We start from the raw sequence: 19789 nt of genomic DNA on the forward strand, positions 1-19789 counted from the left end.
AATAGTCTCGTAGGACGAGAAATTCAGAATACAGAGGGGATGAGCTGCATATGGGAGATGCTTATTTCTAATCAGTAAAGTCAGCAAGAGCTGTTTTAAAGAAACGACAGAATTTTTATTTCATTAATCTTCTCTGAAAGGTGCTCGTCCAAGTGTGTCGCGGCATAACTGGATGATTTATGTTTGTCGAGTTGTATAATGACGACATTTGTTCAATCATTAGTATTCAACTCATCCTCTAAGAAAAAAAACTAGACCTGTGACCTGATGAAATATTTATTCATTTCACTAATCCTTTTTTTTTTGGGTGCACTTCACCAGTAGGAGCCATGAGGGAAGGTTCATTAATATAAATGAAAATTTGATTACTCGAAATAATAATTTGAAGGTACATTCCATGATTAATTTGTACAAGACAAGGCAAGATTTTAAAAGGATGTCAAGATTTTTTTTTTTTAAAAAAAGAAAGTAGGCTTTTCATTAAATCAACCTAAATAACAAATTCTTCACATTGAAGATTGAATAAGCTCATTACATTGCCACAAACTGCGAGGATTTGATATGTGAATTGATTGTAAGACATGGGCAATCCCGTGAAAAGGCGAAGACTTGTCCACACACCCTACATGCCTCACGTAAAACTATCATTTTAAAAATAACACTTTAAAAAAAATTAATGTATTGCTTATTTACTTTGATACTTAATTGGGATATTCATTGATGGGATATCTTATATTTTATTTATTAAGTAGATTATAAAAATAATAGTTAATAATTAATAATAAAATTAATTAACAGTATATACATAATACTAAATAATTGATGACACATCAATAAATATTCTAATTAAATATTCAAACTTAATAAACATAGTATTATTCTTTAAAATACCATCTCAACAAGTAAAGAAAAAAATTGATGATGATGAAAGCATGGCTGTTTTCAAGAAATTAATTGCTTGAAATACGGTCCAATCCTGGGCTGCTAGACCGCCTAACTCCAGTCGAAATTCTCCTGTGTATTAAGTAATTAATGTGTGGTGATTTACTATTCAGTTGAAGGATATATAATAATTTCTACCCACTTTTTTATATATGGTTTGTTTAGCATTGAGATGTTGGAGTTTGAAAACATGCTGTAATAGTAAAATAAAAGTCTACTCTATACCATAAATGTGAATTTTAAATAATTCTTTTACAAGACTAGTAAAGGTAATATAAGGTTTTTATAAAACACAACCTTCTGATAAAATCTCCTTAGTTTAAAAGCCATAACAACAAATGTTTAACAAACACCTTTCTATTATTATAATTTTTAAGTTATAGCTCCCCAACAATAACACTAAATAGACTCTCTCTCTTTTTTTGGTAGTTATCTTATTAGTACCAAATAAAGATTTTGCTCATTAGCGCATTTATTAGTGATTATCTAGAAAGTGGTTCCAGAAAAAAAAAATCAACATTAAGATTACAAATACCTCTTGCGACTAAGAACCTTAATTTTCTAAATACGCATGGAATTGAGTAGAGAATCAAATATGAATTTATTTAGCAACTTCTGTAATTGAAAACAAAGATAGATGTTGAAGATATATGCAAAGCACCATAGAGATTCAAGTTTACTGAATATAAAACAAAATACATGTCAATGTACAAAGGAACAATCCAATCACAAGACAGAACACCAACTGAGCTTTATCAAGGTTTTACATATTCTCTTTATCGTGGTACAGTGCATGAACATTTTTTACACCCAGTGCACTAGGAAAATTTATGACCCAACGTGATTTTGCACAAGTCTTGTTACTGTTTTCAGAGGCTAACTCCAGAGCCACATCATGAATCAAGAAGCTATGTATCTTAACAAAATCTTCAGAATATTCAACCCTTTCTAGTAGACATGCAAGTATCAAACTTTCAATAATGTATTCTCCTTCAGCTAGAAAACAGTTTCAAACTTTCAAGATTCCATGTGCTCTTTCAAACTTTCAATACCTAGGATTTTTAAGTATCCAACCCAAAAGACTAATCTATTGGATGGAATGACCTATCTCCAAGTATCTTCCATTTATTAGCCAATGTGAAATACAACTCAACAATCCTTGTCTTTTTCTTTCCAAATTCTAATTTTTTAAGTCATTTATTTGCACACTTCGTATGTAGGCCCTCACTTGCACGTCTGTTCTGATGTTTTCAAGTTCATGCTCTGCGTCCTTAAAATCCTGAGATTATCTATAATATTAAAGGGTGTAAACCCAATGTTTTGCGATCAAACTACACATTGAAGTTGCAGTATTGTCCACGATTGGCCCATTACACTGTTCATTGTAAATTTCGGGAAATCACAGGAAGAAAAATTCAGAATGCAAAGCTATGCCTTTGGAGATGTCATTTCTCTAGTTAAATTCAGTAAGATCGGCTTTAAAATTAATTTTGACTTTTGAGAATGGCATAATTTTGATTTTTGTACTCTTTTTGAAAGGATGCTCGTCCCAATGGTTGATTGCCGGCTCAATAGAATTATAAACTCTACGAGAATGGCATAATTTTGATTTTTGTACTCTTTTTGAAAGGATGCTCATCCCAATGGTTGATTGCCGGCTCAATAGAATTATAAACTCTACAACTTGTTCTTATTTTAATGTCGTGGTCCGAATCTCGTTTAGAGGCTTAAACCAAATTTGTAGAATTTGTAATTTATGCCACTATTAATTAAATCTAAGAATACATATTTATGCAACTACTAATATTGTAATTTCATAAAAGTTTCATAAAAGGACCCCAATTACGAATGCTACAAGCTTCTGACATAATCGTTTGCGTCATCTTTTGAAGGAAAAAAAAAATGTTTTTGTCGTAACATCTTGGTAACACTCATTAGTACTGTAGTTTGATCTTCTTAATTTTGGGTTTAGAGTCATGAAATTGAAAGTATATAATTATAAATAAGAAAAATGAAGAAGATGCATGAAAAGGTAAAAGTCGTTGACAGGTGAGGGTGATCAGGGTCAGTTTTTGAATTTAACTTATAGTGCGTTGAAGTAAAAACTTCAACCCTAACCCTAACTTATATCTCTCACAAGGTAAAAAAGGGGAAAAAAACACTCATATAACAAGCTAATTAACTAAACAAAAATGATACAGGTTTGATTATAATAAAATAAGTGAGGTATTGAAATAAGTCTATTTACCATAAGCAGAGAAGAAACTACATCTCAAATGAAAGGAGTTTTCATTACATAAGGATTAAAATAAGTAAAATTACAACTGATGTACACAGAGACTTATTCTCCCTCCATTTTAATATTCTCAAACAATGCGTCTCTAATCTTTTTGAGCCTGGTTACAATTTCTTTTGTGTTGATCCTCATTTCAGGTGCTTCGCTTGTACAGTTCATAGCCAAACTCAAGACAAATGAGACACATTGTTCTTTTGCAGCAAAATATTTGTCTTCTCTTGTTAGTAGATTTGTGTCAACAACATTCATCACTGATATGGGTAACAAGTCATTAACCCAATTTTTTAAGCTCATCTCTTCACAAAATATTTCGCATGTGGGTTTCTTCTTTGTAAATATATCTATTAAAGTAATGCCATAGCTGTACACATCACTTTTTGGTGATACTTGTCCTTCTCTTCCATACTCTACAGATCACACATCAGTTTTGTTAACAGACGAATCATTAGTATTATAATATTTTGATAAGAAGATTAGGCAAAACCAATAATATAATTTTAAATGAAAAAAAAAAGAAATTAATTTAGAACAACCCACAAACCTGGTGCCATATAACCTATTGTGCCGAGTGTTTGTGTTCTCATGGATTCCTCTCCATTCAAGAGCTTTGCAATGCCAAAATCACTCAAATGTGCAACCATGTCATCATCTAATAATATATTGCTAGGCTTTATGTCACAATGAACCACAGGATTTGAATAACCAAAGTGGAGATATTCCAGAGCTAATGCAACATCAATCATTATGCTCAATCTCTGAAAAATATCCAAGCTGCGGTTACTTGAATACAAACACTTCTCCAAGGATCCATTAGCCATATATTCTAACACCAGTGCTTTAAAATTACCATTTGAACAACTACTGATGATTTTCACGAGATTTCGATGACGTACACTTTTCAGCACTTCACATTCAGCATCAAAACTTTTCAATGCTCCATCAAATTGCAAGTGAAACACCTTTATTGCAACCTCCATCCCATCTAGAAATCTGCCTTTGTAAACCGTACCAAAACTTCCAATTCCAATCAGGCTTTTTTCACTGAAGTGATCTGTTGCTAGTAAAAGTTCTCGGTATGAGAATCTTCTCCACATTGCTTGAGGTGACATATTTACTTCAATATTTGATAGCTCTGTGTTTCCTTTACGATATCTGGTGATCAACCCAATTCCAAGAGCTAGTAAGATCGCTATTATGAACACACTCAAAGGTAAAACCACACCTAGGAGAATAACATTTTTGCTTGATTTTTGATGAGGGCTACTTTTGCACAATGGGACTTGCAGATGAGGTGAACCGCACAACAAATCATTCCCCATAAATGATTGTGCTGAGAAATTTGCAAAAGATCCTCCACTAGGAATCTCTCCTTCTAATCTATTGAAAGAGAGATTTAGATCTTTGAGGTACACGAGTTTTTCTAAGGATATAGGAATAACACCGGAGAGGTTATTAACAGATAAATCCAAGGATTCCAAACTTGTCAACGCACCAAATGATTCAGGGATGGGGCCGTGTAATCTATTGTTTTCTAAGGAAAGAAGTTGCAGGTTTGTTAGGCCTCCGATTGTGGTTGGAATGTCACCGGTTAAATAATTCCTTGACAAATTTATTTCTACCACAACTTTCATATTTCCAATGTCTAATGGAAGAGACCCATTCAAAGAATTTGATGAAAAGTCAAAGCTCAAGATGTTGTTAAGGTTCCAGAAAGTAGAGGGTATGAAAGAAGATAACTCATTGGAACCCAGAGAGAGATTCCTCAAAGAATTCAAATTACCAAAGCATGCAGGGATTGGTCCAGAAAGCTTGTTGTGGTCCACGTGAAGCTCAGATAGCCTAACCAACTGACAAAGATCATCTGGGATTGGTCCTTCTAATTTATTATTTTCAAGGCCTAAACCTTGGAGTGTATTTAGTCGGCCGACTGTAATTGGAATTGATCCGCTCAATTGATTGTTTCCTAAATGTAAGGTTATCAAGTTGACCAGATTGCCAATCTCTTTTGGAATGTTACCGCGGATTTTGCAGTTCTGCAAGTAGATTTCTTCCAGAGTAATTGGAAGACTACCTATGGAACTTGGAAGAACGCCGTTAAGTGGATTTTCTGCCAAAACTATGTATTTTAAACTGCTGGAATTTGCCAAAGAGGAGAGAAAGCTCAATTCGGGAGTTGAAGATGTCAAGTAGTTATAACCTAAGCCAAGATGCTCTAGGTTTCTTAAATTGACAAGTGTGTCGGGAATAAACCCTGAGAAGGAGTTACCTGTCAACTCTAGAAGAAAGAGCTTAGAGGCATTGAAGATGAAACCTGGAATTCTCCCGCTTAAGTTATTGAGCCCCAAGTTGAGTCTCTCGATATTTGGAAGTCCGATCAGGTTTTTGCTTGATGATGGAAGGCTTCCTGAGAGAGTATTATTCAAAAGGCTGAGTGCTTTCAAAGTTGACATGTTGAAGATTGTATTTGGGACATCACCAACAAGGTGGTTCTCATCAATCCCCAAAATCTCTACATTAGGAAGATTACCAATTTCATGTGGTATCTCGCCTGTAAACATGTCAGCAACAAGCAACACTTACGAAATCATATCACGCTCTTTATTTTGGTTAAACTATTGGAGAGTGGTTTCTAAGTACGTACCTATCAAGTTGTTAAAGCTAAGATACAGTTTCTTGAGAGAGGTCAAGTTCCCAATATCTCTGGGTATGCTTCCGGTGAGTTGATTTAATGACAATGAAACAACTGAAAGATCTTTACATTGCCACAAATTGTGTGGTATTGAACCAGTGAAGTGATTATTAGTCATGTAGAATCTTTGAAGAAGAGGAATACGTTGGCACAAGTCATCACGGAAGCTACCCGTCAGGCTATTGTTTGAAAAATCCAATTCCAATAAAGAAGTAAGATTGAAGATGGATGATGGAATAGTGCCTGTTAAAAAGCTTTGTGGTAGTGATAGCCACTCTAATTCTGCAAGATTCCCCAGGTCTTGAGGAATTTCTCCTGCGTATTAATTAAGCAATTTATGTGTAAGTGATTTCACTATTCAGCTAGAATTATAGTGGACATTTATACACCTACCTTGAAGTTTGTTATAGCCAAGATATAACTCCGTAAGCTTGGTCAAGTTGCCAATTTCTTTTGGTATGGCTCCTGTGAAATCATTGATCGACAAAGATAACATTTGCAGCTGTTTGCAGTTTGATAAAGTTGATGGTATTTGGCCATGAAAATTGTTTGCGGACAAGGCAAGGGATTTTAGGAAAGGAAGATAACTGAAAATATTTGCAGGCAGTTCACCAGATAGACTGTTGTAATTACAATCAATAGCTCGTATTGAAGACATGTTGGAAATAATGAAAGACGGGAAAGAACCGGAGAGCTGGTTGTCACCCAAGATCAGTATTTTCAGTGTAGAAATGCTGAAGATGGAAGAAGGTATGGTACCCGAAAACTGGTTATGACTGAGATCAAGTGTTTGAAGTGAAGATAAATTTCCAACTTGAGAAGAGATGGTGCCTGTGAGGCCAAAATAAGAAATATTTAAGGCTGTGACCCTGTGGGTACTAACATCGCAAGTGATGCCTATCCAGCTGCAAACAGAAGTAATTGAGGTCCAGTTTTTGGCCAAAAGATTGCTAGGATCACTAGTTATACGAGCTTTCAGAGCAAGAAGAGCTTGTTGGTCTGTGGTATTAATGTTGTTTGCTGCTGCTATAACCAAGGAAATATGCAGATAATGGAAATAGAAAATGGCACTTCGCTCCATGAGAGACAGAGAGAGAGAGTATAGATTTACACAAGGACACAAGGGTGCTGAAGCCTATAAGTATATATAAATAATGAAACCCATAATTTCTAAGAAGCTGCAAAATGAAAATATGTGAGCAAAAGAATAGAAGAAGAAAATTAAACAAGGACTTCAGTCAAGATTTTCCACGTTTATGTATTAGTTAATTGGTCTTAAAGATAGTTTCATTAACGTCTTAATCGCTGGACTGTTTTTTATTTTAACGATGATTATCATTCCATTTGTACCTTACAGAGAATTCCCGCTTCTCCCATTTAATTAGTTCTCAATTGTAAAAATGAAGTGATCGTTTTGTCTTTTGGTATCAAATTTCATAAAACCAGCTGTTAGTCATCCCCAATTTAATTCGTTCACCTGTGTAATTTATGTTGTATTGAGATCGTAAGACAAATACTCCACTCCAGAATTACATGCAGTCATTTTAAGGAATTGCTTTATACTTATTCTCTGTTCCTTAAAGTCAATTGCGTATGTCTCAAGCTGCTCAAATAAAATAAGTTTGTGCAGTAACATCTTGGTGAATACTATATGGTGTAGGTTGTAACTTTTTAATTTTTCAGTTTTAGCCTTTAGGGTCATGAAATGACATCATTAAGAAAAATGAAGAAGATGAAAGATGAAAGATGAAAGAGGTTAACAGGTGCAGAAAGATAATCAGGATAAGATTGGGAAATCTAAAAGGTGTATGAAGTGAAAATTCAATTCTTACATCTTTTAAAATGAGAAGAGTTTCAAAAAGAAAATGTGAGGGGCTTTGACCTCTATAGACTTTCAAGGATAAGGCGATGAATTCTCTCTGCCTTAAAAATAATGACGAGCTCATCACAAAGCATTGGGAAAAGGAAAAAGAAATACAGAGTTTGCTTGAATTTGTTTTGTATTATTTTAGCAAAAGCCGAATAAAATGGGGACACAAGGCAAGTAAAAACGATCTATGTGCATAAAAATAAAAAGTTGTTGGTATTACAAGCCTATGTTTTCAATTTAGAACTCAAACCATAACCCTTAAATTTCCCTACTTTGTAAACCCTTTGTTGCTGACTAAATATGCCGAATCAGACAACTAGTGTTGCATGGAGATCATGCAAAGGATACTACACAAATTCGTACATTAAAGTATTCCACTCGGCCGCGGACACAGAATCACTATCTCAAAACCTAGCAGCTAGTTCAACTAAATCTTTGTATTCATCAGAGACGAAAGACTTCACTTTGATGCCAGGTTTTCCATCTGCATTTCCTGGAGATTCATACTTTATCCCTATTACTGTCGTCAAACCTGTAACAAAATACAAGCCACTGATCAATCTGCTTCACGACAGAACATCAAATCAAGACATCTTCCTTGGTGGTATTTCTTCCTATAGTAATTGATTTTTACAAAAGAGGCTCTAAAGAAAAATGTTGCAAAAATTTTTGCAACTCATCCAGAAACTTACTACACTTCTTTAAAATTTTAAACACCTTTTCAGCACTTTAGCAACTTTTCAGCCCAACCAACTCTTACTAATCAATCAATATATTTCAATGGACAAGTCCAAGTAAAGTGCATGGTAAACAAAATTGTTTTACAAACATTGACAAATTCATTTGCAATATGGCAAATCTATCTGGTACAACTTATTTGTTATAAATATGAACTGTTATTTAGGTCACAGCAATTATACAAACTTACTCATAAAAGCACCAATGTCTGCTATCTATATGTGTGTGCAAGCACTTTAGTTTACAATTTTCTTCTGAAGATAATATAATAAGCTTTATTCTTTCAAGCAAAAATGATCCCGTGGCCTTAAAATTGGATCAAGCATCAATTCATCAGAACAGATGGCTGACAAATGATTAAATTCTACACTCTATAGACACAAGATGAATGCACTTCCATTTTTAACAAAAAATATATCAGTATATGACATGACTCCGCAAACAGAACACTTAAAGGAGCTCCCGAAGATTTGTTTCTCCGGAGTACCACAAGCAAGCATGACTTCCAATTTCTACAAAACTTTATGGCATGGAAATTTAAAATCAAATAAATATCTTTATGGCTTTAGGTTAGTCAATACCAGTTTGGTCACTATGATTTAGGAAAGCGTAATGCTTTTCACAACCCTTTAACATCCTGGTATCACACCATTTTTGTAATCATAGTTCTATTGTTAGTAAAGATTACATAAAAGGCCAATATGAATTTACTTAAACTAAAATGTCTTTACAACTCATGTATCGGAATTATTTTCAATCCTAATATATGATATAACTATTTTTTTTGATAAAATCAAAATAATTTTGAAACAATGAAGAAATAAATTATCTGATAACAATAATTTTAGTATGAAAAAGTATGTTTACAAAATTTATTCTAAATGATAGAGAAATTTAATTAAAATTCTATTGCAATTTTATGTCCTTTTTTGCAATTTCAAAAAGAATGATACATAAAGATGACAAGTGGGGTTTCTCAAAGAGTTTAAAAAGGGCGTTATAAGCTCTACTCCTTAGGAAAGCGTAATGCTTCCAGCTCAGAGTTCTTTAGTATGGGAACCTTAAATGATAAAGACTTTGAGACATCTAAACTGCTATAAAATTTTCATTTAGGAAAACCAAAAACATTCTAACCATGAGTCATCTATTAATTTCAGGGAACAAATTTCTAAAAGTATCTCCTTTGATACTAGATACAGTCACTTTATAACAAATTCCACATGAGAAAATACTTACTCTCATGTACGCGTCCATATAAAAATCTTTCTCCTTTCCAATATTCTAGGGGTCTTGACCTTATCCTGGTGCTTCTTCTAACTCCAGATTCCCATGATGTACCAGAAGCTAGAAAAACAAAATATAAATAATTATTCAAATACTACTGCAAATTTTGGTGATGCATTCTAAAACCTAGTGTGAGTAAAGACCTGCAAGGCTTTGCCTACGAGTGGCAACTTCACGTTTGCCTTTTATGCGTGCATGTGATATTATTTTACTTCGCTTGTCTGATGGCTCCCTGGTTGATCTTTCAACTTCCTGCAGCAAAATGAAAAGAAATTTTCACTTATTTTTATTTCACTTCTAAAGTTTGTAAACCACAAATGACAGCACCTACATATCCAAAAAAATTAACATTAAAAGCATACTGAACTTTCTATTTCCTATAAGAATTTACAGCATATTTATTTTCAAACACTAGCCCAGATACTCAATGGCTATTAAGAAAATCAACTGAATCAATCATGCTCAACTGGTCAAATACTCTTCCAAGTCATTTAACAGCATTGTAGGCGTTTGTCACATTAAACCCATTAACCAGATACAGTATTTTTTCTAAATGTTTTAGTTACTTCATTCAGTTTACATAGCAAGCCATTTGCTTGACCAACCTGACAGTCCAGACAGTAATTACCTTTTAGCTAGTGCATGAATATCATTCTAGATCAAGCCATGACCAATATATTAAAAATTCGTTAGTTAAACTACCCAAGAGTATCAGTGATTTCTTATTGCCAGTTATAACCTGAAATCATGACAACCAACAGCGGTCAAGAATCTGACTACATGCTGAATGAAATGGCAAACATACACACCTCACTCATTTATACTTTGCCCAATCCATTACCCAGTAGTCGTCTTTATAGCCACAATTAGAAATGTTCAAGTGCAAATGTATCCTAGAAAGTGGAGAGTAGGCAGTATTGAACCTTTTTTCTTTTTTTTTGGCTTTTCAACTCACTAATTTAAAAATTGTTCATATATATGTTTTGTCAATTTTAAAGCAATATTAACAATATTATCTCAATAAATTAATAATGTTATGCAGCATATATGTGAAACTGGGAATAAATAAATAATAGAAAAGGTTGTAGATTCATAGCTCTGCTACAAAGCTCTTATTCCTGAATACCCAAATATCATGTCAATACTGCAGAAATTGTAATATAGTATAACTCTCAAATGATAGATTCCAAACACCAGAAAAATGGAAAATATAGTCAAATGCAAAAAGATGGCAAATTATACGCTAGATTATGCTTTTCTTTCCCTTTTATTTCAGTTAGCATAGAGTTACAAGCAATTGGAATTACCTCATTATACTGTTGTGGACCAGCATCTGCAGTTTTGGCAGGTACATCAATTGTACAGTCGTCAACCACATCTCGGCTTGTTTGATCTGTCGAGGAAAGTAAGAATGAAAACGAAATTGATAACAGGAAAAGCGAATCCCTAGAAGCCAAAAAGAATCCCCTCGATTCCTCAGAATTGGGTGGGGGGTAAAATCAAGAGTTGTAATCCAGGTTATTGATTATTGAATAATTGCATCCCAACCCACAAGAGTATCTCATAAACCTCAGGCAAAGAAGAATAATCTTACCTAATACAGTTTGAGCGCTGTTCAATGTTTTGGCAGGAGAGTCCTCCATGTTGAGATCGTGTTGTACAGAATTAACTTCATTATGATGAGGTCCTTGAGGACCAGTGTCTGCAGTTTTTGCAGGCCCATCAGTTGCAATGTCTTCAGCCACATCACTGCTTGTTTGATCTGTTGGGGAAAAGTAAGAATGGAAGGAAATTGAGAACAGGAGAAGTTATTCCCTAGGGAACCGAAAGGAATGCCCTATACCCCAGAGAATTGGGTGGAGGGTAAAATCAAGGGTTGGAATGCATGTTATAAACTATTCAATAATTCCATTCCAAACCCACAAGAGTACCTCATAAAGGTTAAGCAAAGAAGAATAATCCTACCCAATTCAGTTCGAGTGCTGTTCAATTTTTGTGCGGTAGTGTCCTCCATGTTGAGCTCGGGTTGTACAAAATTTACCTCATTATGCTGTTGTAGTCCTTCTGGACCTGTGACTGCAGGCTTAGAGGGCCCATCAATTTCATGGTCTTCAACCACATCATGGCTTGTTTTATCTGTAGAGGAAAAGTAAGAATTTAAAAAAAAAAAAGAGCACAGGGAAAGCAATTCCCTGGGAGCCATGAGGAATCCCCTGTACACACGACAGGTAAAATCAAGGCTTGTAATGCTTGCTATAAACTATTGAATAATTGCATCCCAAACCCTCAGGAGTATTTCATAAAGGTTAAGAAGAATGGTCCTACCGAATTCAGTTTGAGTGCTGTTCAATTTTTCTGCGGTAGAGTCCTCCATGCTGAGATCGGGTTGTACAGAATTAACCTCATTATGCTGTTGTAGTCCTTCTGAACCAGCATCTGCAGTTTTAGAGGGCCCATCAATTGTGTAATCTTCAACCACATCTCGGCTTGCTGGATCTGTGGAGGAAAAGCACAAATGGAAAAAAAAAAATGAGCACAGGGAAAGCAATTACCATGGAGCCATAAGGAATCCCTATATTCCTAAGAATTGGGTCAAGGAAAATTAAGGGTTTTAACATACGTTTTCGAGTATTCAATAATTGCACCCCAAACCTAAAGGAGTTTCTCATAAAGCTCAATCAAAGAAGAGTAATCCTACCCAATTCATTTTGAGTGCTCTTCAATTTTTTGGCAGTAGAGTCCCCCAGGTTGAGATCTTCTAGTATAGGATCTACAGCTTCCAGCACATCTTTCACCTGTATCTTGTCATGACATCTCACAGGATAACATTCAGTATCACAACTTAATCAAAACAGTTAAAAAAAAAAAGAAAAATATTAACCAATTCAAAAGAAAAAATCACCTTGTCGTTGAGTTCTGTCTGTTCATTTGTCTGAACACCTGTATTAGCAACAGGCCTACCTGAAGTCTCACTTACAACCTTGTTATGCAAACAACTGACTCCAACACTATCCACAACATCAGCTAGAAATCCATTTGAGGCAACATCAACACCAGAATCAAGTCTACTCAGATTATCATTTACAGTTTTTTCAGATGAACAAGTAGCATTTCCCATATCCACCACAGGTAAACTTGCAGCGACATCTGCAATGCCATTTCCTTCTATCATTGGAGACTTCAACTTGGGAGAAATGGTCAACTCCTTTTCCATATTAACCTCATCAATTTGTTTTCCAGGATTTGCAAAAGGAGAAGCATTTCTTGCTGGTGACTGATCAATATCATGAGCAGAAAATGCATCAAGCGACAAATTTGACTGCAAGATGTGCTTCTTCAAAGCTATTATGGAACCTAGAGGACTCCTCGGTGGAGTTGGAGAAGAAAGACAATGAACAGAACTTTCAGCAGACTTACGCTTCTTTGGTGTTCTGCTGCTCATTCCTTTTACCAGATTTTGTATGTCTGATAATGGATTTCTATGCTTTGGCACATCTGCTCGTGAGGCTTTCAAATCAATCCTTCGGGCAACATGCAAGTCAGGGAGGCATAATTTCCCCAGAACAATGGGTTTGATCTGCAATTGCTCCTGTAAAAGAGCGACTGCCCCATCCTCATCAAGTTCCTCATCCTCGCCTGTAACCAATTCATCCAGAAGTTCACTAACCCGCTTTTCTTTCTTTGTTTCTGAACCTACACATATTATCATTACTCATGCCATAAGGATCAAATAATCAGGTCCAAACAGGCAAAATAAGTAAATCAAATAGCACATTAGGCTAAACTGTTGAAGGAGTGATAGGAGAACATCGAGAAGGAAGAGACAGACAGAGAGAGAGAGAACAGCAGTTTCAGGTGAGCAGATCAACCTTTTTTTCTATAAATAAATTCATTAAATTCTTTCACTCACCCACTAATTCTGATTCTTGTAATTCAGCATCACCTAACTCCATTTCTTGAGATCCAACACTTGCATGGGCTGTTTCTTCTTGCACATTATAATTAGAATCACTAAGAATGTTCTCTTCGAAGGTTCCTTGCGATGCAACAATTGCTTTGGTTCTTTCGTGTTTAACATTTTCAAAGATTTCTTGAGAGGAAATATCATTTGAATAGCGATGCTTGTATGTCACTGACCTCCTCCTGAGAAATGATTTTATTACACTATGTTCTATAACCAAAAAGAGTTCCTAAATTAAACAAGCTGAAAATACCCCAATATTCCTTGTCGTCGAGGTCGTGGAGCCATGGATGGATTTAGCTTACTCCAGTCCGTAACACCACCAGTCTGTTTCTCTATTTCTCTTTTTGCATCTGCACCAAAGTTAAAACCTGGTGAAAACTAAGTCCACAAAATTATGGTAGTGCGAAATTTTAGGAGGTATAAACAAAGGCAAACTTACTCTCAAATTTTTCATAAGCCATGAAGAACTCTTCCGGGTCTTTCAGTTTATCAATGTTGAAACTAGGTTCCAATTTCACAGTTGGCTGACTGTCAAATGGCGACATATCATCATTCAACTAATATTCAGTATCCAAATTATTTCTAAACAAACTTGACACCAACTACAAGCTTATACCTCGACTTAGGCTTCAAAGAAAACCGAGCCCGCTTACGACCTAAGCCAGGCCTTCGTTCTTGGGGGTTATCAGTAACCTTTGCAGCAGCAACATTATTTTGGTCCTTCAAAGTTACAGAGCTCGGAATTTCACATCTAGAAATTCCTGAACTACTATGTACAATAGCTCTCCCCTGCTCTAAAAGCTCATTTGGACTTTGTAGGGGCTGAAATGCAGAAAAATTGAACTACAATCACTTTCTTGTAACTTGACTAAAATTGATTTCGCTCGGACTAATGTACCTTTTTCAGCTTAAAGTAAAAATTACTACTAACAGCAACTAAACACAACCCTAACAAGTCGAGCTAAAATTAATTTCAAAATCAAATTAGAAAAACAAAAAAAAATGAAAAAGAAGTACCACTGATTTGAGCAAATTACTGGCGCTTTGAAGATCGTTGGGATCAAGCGGCCGAGGAGCGATACCAACCGTCGCGAGGGTTCGCGGAAACAGCATTAGACCCGAGAAGCCCTCCAGCGGATCATCCAGGTTGGAGGTCCGGGTCGGCATTTAGTTTTTGGTTCGGCGAATTGAGAGTTTAGAGTTTCAAATGTTTGAGAAAATTCTTGAGAGAGAGAGAGAGAAGAACGGTGGAATTCGAAAAGAGGGAGCGAGCGGGAGACGATGAGAAGAGTGGTAACTTTTTCCCCCCTGGTTGGGAGACTGGTCGTGCGAATCGTTTAAAACAGCTAAAACGACATCGTTTAGCGAGAGTTAATTTTAGTTTAAAATAGCCGGAAAAAGGGCATCGTCCGGACAGTTATTTTCTTAGAACTGAAAGGGTTTCGTTTTAGCGAGAGTTTAACTTTCGTTTAATACGGCTGAACAAAACGGCATCGTTTGAATAGGGCTTACTTTCTTAAAACTAAACGGAAAGAAAAGCGTGAACGGCAGGATTCGAACCTGCGCGGGCAGAGCCCACATGATTTCTAGTCATGCCCGATAACCACTCCGGCACGTCCACGAGGCTGATTTGGAAGTTCCTACTAAATTAATTTATCTTATATCACTGACTTCCTTTAGTGTGATCAGCGTAAAACCCAAATTCTAAAACAATTGCGTCGAAATTCGAATCTTAAGAGAGAGGGGGAGGGGAAAAAAAAAAAAAAAGAAAGGCAGGCAAATTTTTTTAAAAAAAAATTTCGTTGTTTAACGGTGTAAGTAATTTAGCTGAGGAGATTAATCTTATTTTTCAGATATTAGGTCAATGATAAACATGCATGCGATTCGAATTTTAATTTTTTTTTTCACTCGTTCTTTTGATGATTTGTTAGTGTTATTACGTTGATAATTTGAACGCGTAATGTAATTTTCCTGCTAGTGCTGATGATTATTGATTATTGTGGAATTTATAATTGAAAGTGCAGGAGTGGATTGGTGAGTCAATGTGAAGTAGTTTTTTTTTTTTTTTTCTCTTTTGGCAGAGCAAATATTGTTTCTGGAAAGCAGTTAAACTGCTTTCTAATTCCGTGTCTAATGTGTTTTCAGAATGAATATTCTAAAAAAAAAAAAATTGGCACTTATTTCAAAAAAAGTAGTGAAATGAAGATGTGTAATTGGATTTATATTTATTGCTGTGTTGGGAGCATGGAATCAGAATCTTGGAATTGGAAATTGAAACTGCAAATGCTATAGTTAATAATTTTGCACGAGCAAGCTTCATGTTAAATTGCACTAACTCTAGTTCATACCATGCATGTTTTCAGTTTATTATAGGTGGAATACCCATGCTGATCTTTATGGTATGTTTATTGCATCAGAAATTTAATTAAAGTACCTTTGAGATAGAGTTTTTGTGTTAATGTTAAATTGGGATGGAGATTTCTGATTCATAGCTTAGTCCAATAACCATCTTTGGTGTACTTTTTAGGAACAAGTGTACTGAACTCTGAGTTTGATATGTCTGATTCAAATACAAGTTCAGGTAATGGTAATAATAAGACCCAAAAGCGAAATCTTCCTTCATGGATGACTTCAAGTGAGAATGAGAGTAACTCTCATGGAAAGAAACCAACTGATACTGATGAAAATGAAGAGTACCAAAAAGATGAGAAAACCAAGCAAGCTAAAGGGCGTGATAAAGCACATAATGGCAGTAGCCTTGCTTCCAGTTTGCGTGCCAACAACTTTTCCAAACTTCTGGTATTGTTAGATTTGCTAATTTGTGTGCTCTTCTGTGGAAGTTTTATAAATTGGAACTGGTATTGTAATCTTTATTTGGACAGGAAGGAGTCGTCTTTGTATTATCTGGGTTTGTTAATCCGGAGAGAAGTACATTGAGGTCTCGGGCTATTGAAATGGGAGCAAATTATCAAGCTGATTGGAACTCAAATTGCACACTCTTGGTTTGCGCTTTTCCAAATACCCCAAAGTTTCGGCAGGTTGAGGCAGATTGTGGTACAATTGTTTCAAAGGTCTGTGTTCTGTTATTTAATTTGATGTAGGTGTCTATGCAAACTTGAAATTTATTACTTGTGAGATATCAGTTTTTGATCAATTCTTGAAAGGAAGTCACAGATCATCAACAGCGGCATTTTGTGTCTTGGTTACTTTCTTTTTGTCTGTTGGCATTCTTTAAATGCCTAAATCTTGTTTGCATTCCTCAGGAATGGATATTAGAATGTTATAACCAGAAGAAGCTTGTTGATATTGATAGTTACCTCATGCATGCGGGGAAGCCATGGCGGAAAGGCTATATTTCCCATAAAACTAGCCAAGGTAATCTAAGTATGGCATACATTACAAATAAAATCCAGAGTGGAGACTATAACCTTGATGATATAGCCTTGTACGATTTTTTTTTTTTTCAATCAGTGTTATATGAAAATGGTTACTTGACTTTTTGTAGGCTGAATTTTATACACTGCCATCAAAACCCGTAAAACCATATACTTAACAACCCTGGTTCCTTTACACAAGACGCTGAAAGCCCGTCTTGAAGTTCAATTACTGCAGACAATGTGTCTTGCTTTGATATATTTTCCTTTTAGCATTTTGGTCTGCATTGAACTCAATGTTCTGAATTCAAAGAGTGCTTGCAGAAGGATCCCCACCTAGAAAATGTCCGAAGGTTGAAAAACAATCGCCATCCAGGCCAGCTTCCTTCACATCCTCCAAGGTTAATATTTCATTTTACATGTTTGCTTGGGAAGATCTGTTTAGCTCTTTCTTTTAATCATAGTGGCATGAAATTAGTAATCTCTTCCCTGAGTTTAAGAATCTATCATAGTTATAAGGATTCATGCCGCAAATGTGTTTGCAGTTGCTCATTATTTACCAATTTTGATCTATTTCATGTGTCATATGTTGAGCAGAGTAAGGCTTCTAATCCATCTAAAGAGAAATTTTCTCCCTCTGAACTTAAGAAATGGGCTGCCGATGATTTGAAAAAGACCATATCATGGCTAGAGAGTCAAGAGGAAAAGGTGATTAGCACTTGCTGGTACTTTTATTTACTGAGAAATTGATCCATTCACAGAATCTATTTCTTTTGCTCATCTTTTGATTCTTGTACGGTCTCTTTCTGATATTTTATCATAAATTTTACGATAGTTTAGAAATGTAACTATCGTTTGAATGAGAGCTTGTCCAAATTTGTTGAAGTTGGTTCATCGTAATTTTTTCGTATCCATGATTTTTAAATTTTGAACATGACCATATCATGGCTAGAGTCAAGAGGGTGATTGGCATTTCTTAACTTTTCCCAAAAAATTATAACATGCTCTGGTCATATTGATAGTACGTTTCTGTCTGTTATAAGAAAATCGACATTTGAACAAAGCATTTTTAAACTTCTATGAGATAGGATATGAAGAATGATTTTCTCATTTATTTTTAGCATTGTTTTGGTCGAATTGTGTTAAATTGCATGAGATATCTTGCATACCTAATAAGTGTATGAGACTAATTCTTCTTTTTCATCAATCTGATTTATTTCTTTCTTCACAGCCGGAGCAAAGTGAAATAAAACAAATAGCTGCTGAAGGAATCCTAACTTGTTTGCAAGATGCCATAGATTCTCTTGAACAGAATCAGGTATAGTTTTTTAATAAATGAGTTATGCTCTTTTGAATGTGCAGGAAGTTCTCTGTAATTTATCCCCTTTTAGATTGAATGCTTTCTGTGAACATGGATATTTTCCCTCTTCACAATCCAATTTAAACCAAAGCGGTTAGTTGTTGCTTATTGACAATTGGCAAGAAATATGCAATCAGCTTTCAACATCATTGATCCTTTTTACTGTGATTTAATAACTATATTAGCATTGTTTCAATGGACATCTGAGCAGGATGTTCCTCACATATGATGCACCTAATATGTTCACAGTTTTTGTACGGCGTGCATAATGTTTACCTAGTGCTTGTATTGCTATTCTGTCCATTATTAGTGTAGTGTTTTCCATTATCATGAGACAACATATTATTTTCAAAATAGATGCACAAGGAGTTGCTTACACTATCTGCTAGCAGGCCTGTAGTCTTTTGAAACTTATTTTCTGTAATGTTTGGTGCTGAAGTACTGATTTTAGTCTGTAATCATGCTTACCCATATAACATAGCTAAGTTTCTTAGAGTTCAACCGGCTCACTAGTTGATCATCTTGACCTAAAGTAAGTCTGGTTGTGATAGACTCATTGAAACCACCGTGTAATACATTTTTATATAGATTCTAATGTTGATTCCCATACATGAGACTTGCCAGAAGTTAAACTAGATCCCCACTCCTTTTCTTTAGAGACAACATTTTTCAGTTACCGCTTTAGGTAGCAAAAAATGCTTAATGGATAATATCTTTTACAAATGACATGCTGTTTCTATCAAATTTACTTTTATTTTTATCTGATGCTCAGGATATTCAGCAAATAACAGAGCAGTGGCAATGTGTCCCTCGTGTGGTCGAGGAGCTTGCTAAGCTTGAGGGCACTAAAAAGGTTCCAGCTTCACCTTCAAAAAAAGATCTCTGCAAACGGGCTAAGGCCTGCAAGAAAATATACGAAGAGGAATTAGGCAAGTTGGACAATGAGACTCGAGAAAAGACTACTCAAAGGGCCAAGGATGGAAGAAACAAAGCGACCTCAAGTGATGCAGCTGGTTATGACAGTGAAGAAACAATTGAAATGACAGAGGAAGAAATAGATCTTGCCTACAAAAGTATTACTTCTTAAAACTTTTACTAATAACGGCCGAATCTCTGTTTATAGCCGACACGAGCTTTGATGCTGATCTAACTTCATTGTAAGTGAATGTTTTTCATGCATTTGCAATAGATTTGCAAAAAAATACAAAAATGTCACCGGTCAGCTATTTCAGAGGTTGTTCAGGTTACACTCGAGGTCATTTTTGGGAGCAA

The 19789-nt window shown here is 35.3% G+C and overlaps 3 protein-coding genes and 1 non-coding gene across 6 annotated transcripts; 1 reads left to right on the plus strand and 3 right to left on the minus strand.

The window, feature by feature from the left end:
- Nucleotides 1-3283: 3283 nt before the first annotated feature.
- Nucleotides 3284-7008, minus strand: LOC18036536 (receptor kinase-like protein Xa21). Its single transcript, XM_006427027.1, has 4 exons — nt 6321-7008; nt 5880-6242; nt 3780-5786; nt 3284-3645 (listed from the first exon to the last, which is right to left on the minus strand). The coding sequence occupies exons 1-4, from the start codon at nt 7006-7008 to the stop codon at nt 3284-3286; spliced, it is 3420 nt and encodes a 1139-aa protein (XP_006427090.1).
- A 979-nt stretch (nt 7009-7987) lies between these two features.
- LOC18037113 (centromere protein C) lies at nt 7988-15192 on the minus strand. 2 transcript variants are annotated; one of them, XM_024180830.1, is made up of 14 exons: nt 14801-15192; nt 14400-14605; nt 14223-14311; nt 14034-14133; nt 13730-13962; nt 12722-13512; nt 12518-12620; nt 12145-12315; nt 11785-11955; nt 11414-11581; nt 11127-11212; nt 9963-10071; nt 9772-9879; nt 7988-8329 (listed from the first exon to the last, which is right to left on the minus strand). In XM_024180830.1, exons 1-14 carry the CDS (start codon nt 14948-14950, stop codon nt 8202-8204), a joined length of 2613 nt encoding a protein of 870 aa, XP_024036598.1. In that variant the 5' UTR covers nt 14951-15192; the 3' UTR covers nt 7988-8201. The 2 variants fall into 2 exon arrangements, with proteins under 2 accessions (XP_024036598.1, XP_006427091.1); XM_006427028.2 differs by having other exon boundaries at nt 12518-12614; nt 14801-15191.
- Nucleotides 15193-15322: 130 nt separating this feature from the next.
- Nucleotides 15323-15404, minus strand: TRNAS-AGA. The gene has a single exon. It is a non-coding gene; the product is annotated as a tRNA-Ser (tRNA).
- Nucleotides 15405-15579: 175 nt separating this feature from the next.
- On the plus strand, nt 15580-19776 carry LOC18037041 (DNA-repair protein XRCC1). Of its 2 annotated transcripts, none has more exons than XM_024180988.1 (8): nt 15580-15597; nt 16311-16582; nt 16666-16854; nt 17047-17158; nt 17482-17558; nt 17755-17865; nt 18389-18475; nt 19290-19776. In XM_024180988.1, the coding sequence occupies exons 2-8, from the start codon at nt 16340-16342 to the stop codon at nt 19602-19604; spliced, it is 1134 nt and encodes a 377-aa protein (XP_024036756.1). In that variant the 5' UTR covers nt 15580-15597; nt 16311-16339; the 3' UTR covers nt 19605-19776. The 2 variants fall into 2 exon arrangements, with proteins under 2 accessions (XP_024036756.1, XP_006427094.1); XM_006427031.2 differs by lacking the exon at nt 15580-15597 and adding an exon at nt 15612-16182.
- The last annotated feature ends 13 nt before the right edge of the window (nt 19777-19789 follow it).

This window comes from Citrus clementina, unplaced genomic scaffold (assembly GCF_000493195.1).
Source record: "Citrus clementina cultivar Clemenules unplaced genomic scaffold, Citrus_clementina_v1.0 scaffold_7, whole genome shotgun sequence".
NCBI classification, from domain to species: Eukaryota; Viridiplantae; Streptophyta; class Magnoliopsida; order Sapindales; family Rutaceae; genus Citrus; species Citrus x clementina.